At 40.9% G+C, this 10,794-nt stretch overlaps 1 protein-coding gene across 1 annotated transcript; it reads left to right on the top strand.

The window, feature by feature from the left end:
* Positions 1–1,035: 1,035 nt before the first annotated feature.
* Positions 1,036–7,842, top strand: LOC132096352 (gastrula zinc finger protein XlCGF8.2DB-like). The gene is made up of 2 exons (XM_059501684.1): positions 1,036–1,462; positions 6,872–7,842. The coding sequence occupies exons 1-2, from the start codon at positions 1,324–1,326 to the stop codon at positions 7,585–7,587; spliced, it is 855 nt and encodes a 284-aa protein (XP_059357667.1). The 5' UTR covers positions 1,036–1,323; the 3' UTR covers positions 7,588–7,842.
* The last annotated feature ends 2,952 nt before the right edge of the window (positions 7,843–10,794 follow it).

The following is a 10,794-nucleotide window of genomic DNA, read 5'->3' on the forward strand; positions in this document are numbered from 1 at the left end:
TCCAATCTTTTGGCCTGTACTGTATCCCCCCAAAACTGCACAACTGTAGAGTAAAACATTAATAAAAAGTGATAATAAAAAATGTGTCTTAAAACTGACATGATTGTACAAAATCACAGTCTGGGGACTCAAAACTCAGAACAACTGCTAACATTAAGTTTAAGGTAAAAATAACTGCCATGAAATTATAGTATCTTACTCCTATGCAATAAATTGTTCTTTCACTACATCTCTTTACCTCTGTCTTTATCCTCTTCTCTTCTTTTTGGCACTGTATCTATCGCAGACTATGCTCATTTATAATGTGTCATGTAAATTCGGCCTTCCGTCACAATCAGGAAACTTTCACCGTGTCTAGAACTGGCGCGAGCTGCCAGGCCCGTTTCTACGAGCTGTGTGTTAACAAAAGCAGTGCTGTCTACATTGGATGCGCGTCGGGCACGCTACAGAACAAATTACCAACAACTGATCGTGCGCGCGCTCTGTTTCTGACGCACTTCAAGCACTCGATGATTGAAGAGCCGGAAGATTGAAGAGCCGGACTTTTTTTTTTTTTTTTGCTTTATTTGGTAGTATTTCGAATTAATAGTTTTTAAATAGTAGCCTATTATAAAAAAAATATGTATATAAAAAAAAATTAACTCGTTCACTCATTCTGGCGCCCCTATGGACGAGTGGCGCCCTTAGCATTTGCCTATACCGCGGGCCGGCCCTGATTCTCATTATAAACATGGTCAAAACTTTTCCACACCTCAGACTTTGCTTTAGTTGCTGGTGCAACCAAAACGTAAGGCAAACCTCCGTTTCTCATACTCAGCATTCGTTGTCGCATCTTTCTCGCGCTAATCGAAACACATCACATGACCGCTCGTTTACCTCTCAAACCGGAGCATGAGCCCGAGCCCGCGTAAGATGATATAAATTAAGCCCGAACTCGCCGAACCCCCGCAAAGATCTTCAGCTCTACTGCAGCTACCCTGTTTTCAAAAATAAAACAAATCTTCCCGTTTTATTATCCTCCTCTCGTCGCTTCACTCTCCAGTCCAGCGGGTGGCGCTAAACACATTCGTTTGTTTGACAAACATCATTAAACCTCAGAAGAAGAAGATTAGTTTCACCGCGCTCTCTGTTGTTCTCTCGTGATGCTGGTTTAATACAAACTGTTAGAAATGTTTTTTTCTGTAAATAAAGAAATACAGTTTTTGAATCAGGTCAGTTATACCTGTAATATTCTCGTCCTCACATTCCTGACTAAGTTTTGAATCAAGCAGGAATATCTGGAGGAGTATCATCTGAACTGAGATCTGCTGCTGTGAAGAGAAGATGGAGTTTGTTAAAGATGAGAATGAAGAGAACATGAGAGAACCAGAAACCTGGAGAATAAAACACGAGGAACCAGAAACCTGGAGAATAAAACACGAGGAACCAGAAACTTGGAGAATAAAACACGAGGAACAAGGAGGTATGTGTTTATTCTTCAAACAGACGTTAAAGACAAATGTGGTATATTCACAGATCTTTTGTTTAAACATAAGACTTACATTTCTTAAATCCATGTTTCAAAGTTCATTGTCACATCTTACAGTAAAAGTCAATTTGAATTTTTGCAAAGCCTGCTGCAAAACTGAACCGATACAGTAAAAAGTACTGACCAAGCAAATAATGCTCTACTTCACCACAGTCCTATAGTGACGTTACTAAAAATGCCGGTTGTACAGCACGGTAAAGTTAGTTTTAGGTTTGATATTCGCTGGATATTCGCCTAGGCTGCTTTAGGGACCGTCTGCAAATTTACCTTTCAGTACAAAACGAAGTCCATTAATATAAATTATGTTTACAATGCCATAGTAAATGTCTTTTTGGCAAACTGACAGAAAATATTTAACCAATATGTCGCTACAGACAATATCTCCCTTAATATATGTACAGTACCAACAGACTATTTTCTTTAAAAATTACCATAATTCACCATATATATATATATATATATATATATATATATATATATATATATATATATATATTGTTTGTTTTTGTTATATATATATATATATATATATATATATATATATATATATATATATATATATTTTTTTTTTGTTTGTTTTTGTTATATATATATATATATATATATAATTTTTATATATTTTTTTTTTCATGTTCCAAAGGTTGTAGGACATGTGTAGTTACAAGACTGACTTACTACAGGTGAAATTTTGCCAGTATCTCCCTTACTGTACATACAGTACATAATTTGTCTTAGAAAATGATTGCTGTAATTCACCAAAAGGTTTTTTCATGTTCCAAAGGTTGTAGTTCATTTGTAGTTACAAGACTGACTTACTACAGGTGAAAGTTCACTGCTGTGTGTGTGTACTTTGGATGGGTTAAATGCAGAGCACGAATTCAGAGTATGGGTCACCAAACTTGGCTGTATGTCACTTCACTTCACTCAATTATTCTAGGAAAATAAAAAATACAGAAATATCACCAAAAGTGTTTTTTCCCCCCCTCCTCTCTCTAAAGGTTGCTGTATATTCGTAGTGACCAGACTGACTTACTAAAGGTTACATTTTCACAGTAACACATTTACTGCTGGTACAGCACACAAATATTTTCATTAAAAACTAATTCACCAAAATTCACCTAATTCTCTTTTTTCATGTTTTAAAGGTTGTAGTACGCTCCTAGTGGCTTTTGATTCTACATCACATTATTTATTTATATTCATATTTATTCATTTATGAGTGTGTATGTGTACAGTGAGGACATACATTTTAGAAAGTTGATATTCTAATCATATTTCTTTAAATCGAGCACATTTTACAAATTCCAAACCACATCAATCTGAACTTTTTTGCCTCATTTTACTGGTAAAAGTAAATCTACCTAATAATTATGCACACCTGGATATATGAATGTTTTCCCTTCCAGCCTTCATGGACAATTATATAATTTATATAAATAAATATATATAAATTAATAGTAATTATTAAGATGGATGAGGTTTGGATTTTTTAAAATGTACTTGTTAAAATAAAAATAAAAAACTATGATCAGAGCACACACACACACATACATGCATCCATATTAGGGCTGCACGATTAATCGCATGTGATTGTCATGCGTGTCTCATCAGTAAAGCCGGTTCTTTGATTAGCAGTAAATATCCATCACCTGCTTTCAAATGGAGCGTCACTTACTACACAGAGCCGTAGTTCTCTGACGTGCTAGGCAATATCACATCATAATTGCATGTCAGTATGACCACTAGGAAAATAAGGGTGTTATTGTAAAAAATGTACCTGTAGAAAGTCAGTCTTGTAACTACAAATGCACTACAGCCATTGTGACATGAAAAAAAAAAATTGGTGAAATACAGTAACTGTTTATCAAGAATAATTATGTACTGTATGTACAGTTAGGTTGATATTGGCAAACTTTCAGCTGTAGTCAGTTTGTCCACTACGAGTGAACTACATTTACATTTACATTTAATCATTTAGCAGACGCTTTTATCCAAAGCGACTTACAAATGAGAACAATAGAAGCAGTTGGGTCAACAAGAGAACAACAACAGTATACAAGTGCCATGACAAGTCTCAGCTAGTCTAGTATAGAACGCAAAGGTAGGTTTTTTTTTTTTTTTATTTATTTATTTTTTTTAATTAAAAGACAAGAAAAGGAAAAGTGCTAGTGTTAGTTGGTTAAGTGCAGGCGAAAAAGATGAGTCTTTAGCTGTTTCTTGAAAATGACTAAAGACTCAGCTGTACGAATTGAGATTGGGAGGTCATTCCACCAGCTGGGCACAGTCCAGGAAAAGGTCCGTGAGAGTGATTTTGAACTTCTTTGGGATGGTACCACAAGGCGTCGATCACTTGCAGATCGCAAACTTCTGGAGGGCACATAAGCCTTAACCAATGAGTTTAGGTAAGTTGGTGCCGTGCCAGTGGTCGTCTTGTAGGCTAGCATCAGTACCTTGAATATGATGCGAGCAGCTACTGGTAGCCAGTGTAACCTGATGAGGAGAGGAGTAACGTGAGCTTTTTTTGGCTCATTGAAGACAACCCTCGCTGCTGCATTCTGGATCAATTGCAGAGGCTTGACAGTACGTGCAGGAAGGCCCGCCAGGAGAGCATTACAATAGTCCAGTCTGGAGAGAACAAGAGCTTGGACAAGAAGTTGGGTTGCTTGCTCTGACAGGAAGGGTCTAATCTTCCTAATGTTGTATAAGGCAAACCTGCAGGACCGGGTAGTTGTAGCAATGTGGTCTGTGAAGCTTAACTGATGATCCATCACAACTCCTAGGTTTCTAGCTGTCCTCGAAGGAGTAATGGTTGATGAGCCCAGCTGTATAGAGAAGTTGTGATGAAGCAATGGGTTAGCTGGAATCACCAGGAGTTCTGTCTCCGTAAGGTTAAGCTGAAGGTGATGGTCATTCATCCAGCTAGAGATGTCACTCAGACAGGCTGAAATGCGAGCAGCTACCGTCGGGTCATCTGGTTGGAATGAGAGGTAGAGTTGGGTGTCATCAGCGTAGCAGTGATAAGAAAAGCCATGCTTCTGAATGACAGATCCTAATGATGTCATGTAGATTGAGAAGAGAAGTGGTCCAAGTACTGAGCCTTGAGGAACCCCAGTAGCAAGGTGGTGTGACTTTGAAACATCACCCCTCCAAGACACACTGAAGGATCTGTCAGAGAGGTAGGACTTAACCCACAGGAGTGCTGTTCCAGAGATGCCCATCTTTCTGAGGGTGGACAGGAGAATCTGGTGATTAACAGTGTCAAAAGCAGCAGAAAGGTCCAGTAAGATGAGTACCGAGGATTTTGAAGCTGCTCTTGCTAGTCGCAGGGCTTCAGTAACCGAGAGCAGAGCAGTCTCAGTTGAGTGGCCACTTTTGAAGCCAGATTGGTTGCCGTCCAGGAGGTTGTTCTGTAGAAGGAACATAGAAAACTGGTTGAACACAGCTCGCTCAAGTGTCTTTGCAATGAATGGAAGAAGGGATACCGGTCTGTAGTTTTCAAGAAGCGCTGGATTTAGAGATGGTTTCTTGAGCAGTGGGCTTACCCGAGCCGGCTTGAATGCTGAGGGAAATGTTCCAGAGTGAAGAGAGGAGTTGATAACGTGCGTAAGCGAAGGTATGACTGAAGAAGAGATCGCTTGAAGGAGGTGAGTGGGGATCGGATCAAGTGGACAAGTAGTAGGATGATTGGACAGGAGAGGTTTGGAGACGTCCATCTCTGAGAGTGGGGAGAAGGAGGAGAAAGAGTGTGCGTCGGTCATTGTGAAGTTGTCCTCAGTCTGCGGTGTGGAGAATTGGTTGCTGATGGATCTTGTCTTATTTGTGAAAGTCTTGAAGAGTGTCCGAGCATCACAACAGCTGTTAATTTTGTTGTGGTAGTAGGATGTTTTAGCTGTGAAGACATTTGCAGAGAAGGAAGAGAGGAGAGACTGATACACACTGAGGTCTGTAGAGTTTCTTGATTTCTGCCATTTCCTCTCTGCAGCCCTGAGTTTAGAGCGATGTTCACGGAGAACCTCAGACATCCAGGGGGCAGATGGGGCAGTGCATGCTGGTCTAGACAACAGTGGGCAAAAGTTGTCCAAGCAAGATGTTAAAAGCGGATGTTAAACTACAACCTTTGGAACATAATAAACCTCATTTGTTGAATTACAGTAATTGTTTTCTTATAATAATTATGTACTGTCTGTACAGCAAGGGTGATGTTGACAAAATAGCACATGTAGTAAGTTAGACTCGTAACTACAAATGTAATATCGCCTTCGGAACATGAGAAAAATTATTTTGGTGATTTACAGCAATTGTTTTTAAAAAAATAATTAGGTACTGTATGTACAGTAAAGGAGATATTGGCAAAAGTGTAAACTGTAGAGGTCGACCGATTTATCGGTTTTACCGATTAATCAGCACCGATAGTTGATTGCTGGTACAATCGGTTATCGGCAAAAACCATGCCGATAGTTTTCCGCGTTTCGTCCTTTGCTGGAGCGGCTAATAGTTTCACGGGCCGAGTCTGTTGCTGGAGCGGCTGAGAAAGCTCTGTTGTCATTATACAGTGTACAGTAGCTGAAATCACTGACAACACGTGCTGTTTGTTTAGACACGTTACACTGAAGGCTGAACAGAGAGAGAAACACTTCAGACAGAAAATCCTGCCGCGCCATTCACTTATGCAGTGTTTCCACCGCAAGAACTTTACCCAGGAACTAGGGACTTTGGGCTGGTACTCGGTGTGTTTCAACCGCAGGAACCAAGAATTAAAAGTTCCGGGTAAAAAAAAAATGCCCCTCAGAAAGTCCCTGCTGGCGAGGTAGTACTTTTTCAAAAGGTCCGGAACTTTCGGGGGCGGGAGTTGGGCGCTAAACATCCTGATTAGTTGAGTTCACGCAGCATTGGTTGAGTTCAAGCACCATTTGTTTGGATCATTTTCAAAATATTACTGTTTTTGTGTCATGAAATGTAATTTTAAAAGTTTTTCAGGCGAGAATGTAGTTGTTTAAAACTCAAATCTGTGGTTTATTTATAAAGACATCGAAAAGACTCTTTGGAGGCCCCGTTAACTTTGTAGGTGCTACATGTAGCACTAAAAAGCCTTCAGAAGGACAAGTGACCAGTCTCGGATGACCTTCCTCCTGAATTATATTTAGAAATATGAGAGTGAGGTGAAATATGTGGTAGGGACTCTCATGCTAAATTCATTAAATTTTTCAGATTAAGATTCATGACCATAATTATAAAAGAACCCTGTTTGCTGAAGTTTTGCTAGTTTTATACAATTTTCATCCTTTTTTTTTTTTTTTTTTTACGTTTCAATTAATTTACACTTTTATTTCGATTTAATTTTAGGCCAGATGAAAATGAAAGAAGAAAGACAAGATCTGAAAGAGGTGGATGAGAAATATGAGGATAAGAAAGCTCCCGATGTCAATGAAGAAAATGCAGCTAGTTGCAGCATTAAAAAAACAGAAGTCAAAAGGCCTTTCAGCTGCTCTCAGTGTGGAAAGAGTTATACACAGAAAGGACAACTTAAGATTCATTTGGTAACTCACTCCTCAGAAAAACCTTTCACCTGCCCTCAGTGTGGAAAAACTTTCTGGTATAAAGCAAGCCTTAAGAAGCACATGCTTATTCATACTGGGATAAAGTCTTTCAGCTGTTCTCAGTGTGGAAAGAGTTTTACACTGAAAGAACACCTTAATAATCATTTGTTAACTCACTCTTCAGAAAAACCTTTCAGCTGCTCTCAGTGTGGAAACACTTTCTGGTATAAAGCAAGCCTTAAGAATCACATGTTAATTCATGCTGGAATAAAGCCTTTCAGCTGTGCTCAATGTGGAAGGAGTTTTACACAGAAAGGACACCTTAAAAGTCATTTGGTAACTCACACTTCAGTAAAACCTTTCACCTGCCCTCGATGTGAAAAAACTTTCTCATGTAAAGCAAGCCTTAAGAAGCACATGTCAATTCATGCTGGGATCAAGTCATTCAGCTGCTCTCAGTGTGGAAGGAGTTTTACACAGAAAGGACAACTCAAGATTCATTTGTTAACTCACACTTCATAAAAGCATTTCACCTGCTCTCAGTGTGGAAAATCTTTGTCACATAAAGGATACCTTGAGAATGTTTAAAGTGCTCATTGAATGCCCCTTTTCCACAGGTTTTATGATTCTTTAGGGTCTTAAAGGGGTCATATGATGCGATTTTCAAACTTTCTCTTTGGAGTGTTACAAGCTCTTGGTGCATAAATAAGATCTGTTAAATTGTAAAGACTAAAGTCTCAAATCCAAAGATATATTCTTTATAAAATTTAAGGGTCAACCCCCACACTAAAAAGGCTAATTCTAACATGCCGCTACTTCTCTACGTCATTATGTGGGAAGAATTTATTTTGTCTCGTCCAGTGATTTGCGCTGGCTAACTGGGTCAAGGAATTCTCTCTGTGCCAATCATAACAGGTGTGGCCAGCTGACCAATCAGTGAATTGTAGGCTTGTGTAAGGGAGGGGTTTGCTCCGAACTTGCTTAAAAACGAATCCTTTAGAAATCAGTTGCAAATTACTCTAATATTAATGTATATTTTGGGAAAATTACAATGTTTTCTTACCTTAGATGCATTTAATACTGTTGTAGGGGACTCAATCACAATATTAGGACACTTTAAAATACCATATGACCTGCTCTTGAAACACTCTTCAAAGTGTGCTTTGGCCTGCACGCCTGCTGTTACTCAACCACCATGAGAAGACAAGCCGTCTAGTCTCAACAGCTTTTCTTCTACATCAGTTTCTTTTCTTTTCCTATTGAGAGTTTTTTGTTCTAAGTTTTGCCGCAAAGCTATGTCAGACGTTGTCTGCATCAACTTTAAAATTTCAACTAGCATACATGACTCCACACCATCCTTCAGCCAAACACCCAAGACATCACTTCCAATGACTACTGAACTCCAGCCAATCAACAACCTACAGAATGAGAGTTACGTATGTAACTGCGGTTCTATGAGTTCTGGATGACCGCCAGAGGCAGTGCTTCACACTGGATACTATCTCTCGTTGCAAATGCATAGGTCGAGTCTAATACAAACAATGTCCCTCGTGACCAGGATGACTCGGGGTGCTGTCCTATTTAACCCCGTGACTTCCTGCAGACTGTCCCTACGGAATCTTCTCACCTGACTCAGAGTGACAAAAAGCTCTGGCGGTCATCCAGAACTCATAAAACCGCAGTTACATACGTAACTCTCGTTCTATTTCGTTCTTCCTGACCGCCAGAGGCAGTGCTTCACACTGGATGACTTATACAACAAGGTCACGAGGAGGCCCTACTCACCCTTAAGAGGTAGTTGAGGGTCCCGACAGGACAGCTGTTCCAATATTACCGGAAGCAGCCACATTAACCCTGTAGTATCTGGCAAAGGTATTTGTTGAAGACCACTTAGCTGCTGCACAGATGTCACTTAGAAGGACCCCTTTTAATGCAGCCCAAGACGTTGATTTGCCTCTTGTCGAATGGCATCTCACCCCCAAAGCCACTGGATATTTATTAGATGTGTAAGCGTGGGTGATAACCTCAACTACCTAGTGCGACAATCTCTGCTTTGAGAGGGGCTGACCTCTTTTTGGGCCCCCGTGACAGAGAAAAAGTTGGTCTGATTGTCGAAAAACTTCTGTGGCCCTCAGATAGGCCCAGAGAGCTCTTACTGGACACAGCAGTGTGCTTCCACTTTCTTCCAGCGTGTTTGACATCGGAGGATTAAACACCGCCAGCTCAATAGCCTGGTTTCTAAAAAGGGCAGAAAGCCGCTTGGGGAGAAATGCTGGGTTGGGCCATAGCATCACAACCGAGCCATCTGCGTTCCAACGCATACAGGATGTGTTAACTGATAACGCGTGAAGTTCACTCACCCGCTTAGCCGAAGCAATGGCCAAGAGAAACGCTGCCTTCAATGATATCCACTTCAGATCGCTCTGCTCTAGAGGTTCAAACGGGGGCAATGTAAGAGACTTTAAGACTAGGCCCAGGTCCCATAAAGAAACTGAGTAACCAAGGCATGAGAACCCAATTGCTGACCATCTATTCTTACGTGATGTGCTGAAATTGCAGCCACATAAACTCTTAAAGTAGCAGCTGCTCTATTCTTTTCTAATAGTGACTGCAGAAAACGTAAAATCAGAGGAACAGGGCAGTGCTCTGGGACCACTGCCTGCTCCCTACACCAATCAGAGAAAAGCTTCCATCTATAGGCATAAGCACTCCTGGTGGAAGGTGCTCTAGAGTTCAATATGGTGTTCTGGACCCCTTGATCGCAGGCTCCAAAGAGTGGTTCTGGCCCCTCAGAGGCCACACACAGAGCTGCAGGCGTTCTGGATTCGGGTGCCAAATCTGACCCTCCAACTTGCTGGAGGAGATCCTTTCTCCTGGGAAGAGTCCAAGGATCCCCGTCTAGGAGCCTGTACATCACTGGAACCCAAGGTCTCCCCGGCCAGTTTGGCGCCACTAGCAGAAGCCTGTGGTGCTCTTGAAGAACCCTGTGAACAGTCACCCCGATCATCGGTATCGGGGGAAAGGCATAGAGTAACCGATCTGGCCAGGCGTGGGCTAGAGCATCCTTCCCCAGCGGACTGGATTCCTCTGCTAGTGAGAACCAGAGACGGCAGTCGGTCGTTGTCGCCGAGGCAAATAGGTCCACTCTGCCCTGCCAAACTGCTGCCATATAGGGCTGCACGATATTGGAAAAAAATGACATTGCGATATTTTATTTTTCTGCGATATATATTGCAATATTTTTTCTTACAAACAAAAATGGGGTGAGCACACTTACATTCTCATTTTAATTGATTTAAACATCGACACCATCGTGTCAATTGATTCATCTGCGGGAGGGAGAGAGCAAGACAGCGTTCGTGTTGTTTGAAAACGGCTCGCTCTCTCTCTCGGTCTCTCTCTCTCTCAATTCAATTCATATTGCTTTATTGGCATGCCATACAAAGGTACATATTGCCAAAGCATTGTACATAGCAGAGTAGAAACAAACAAAACAAAAATACATATATATTCATAAGAAAAAAAATCATGCAAAATAAATCCATATACATTTCTATAAACATTGATGGTACTTCTAATGTACTCTCTGTCTGTCTCTCTCGCACGCTCGCTCTCTCTCTGTCTCTCTCTCGCGCACGCGCGCTCTCTCTCTCTCTGTGTCTCTTGCACGCGCTCTCTCTCTCCGTCTCTCTCGCGCACTCTCTCTCTCTCTGTTTCTCTCGCGCTCCC

This window comes from Carassius carassius, chromosome 1, assembly GCF_963082965.1.
Source record: "Carassius carassius chromosome 1, fCarCar2.1, whole genome shotgun sequence".
NCBI lineage: Eukaryota > Metazoa > Chordata > Actinopteri > Cypriniformes > Cyprinidae > Carassius > Carassius carassius.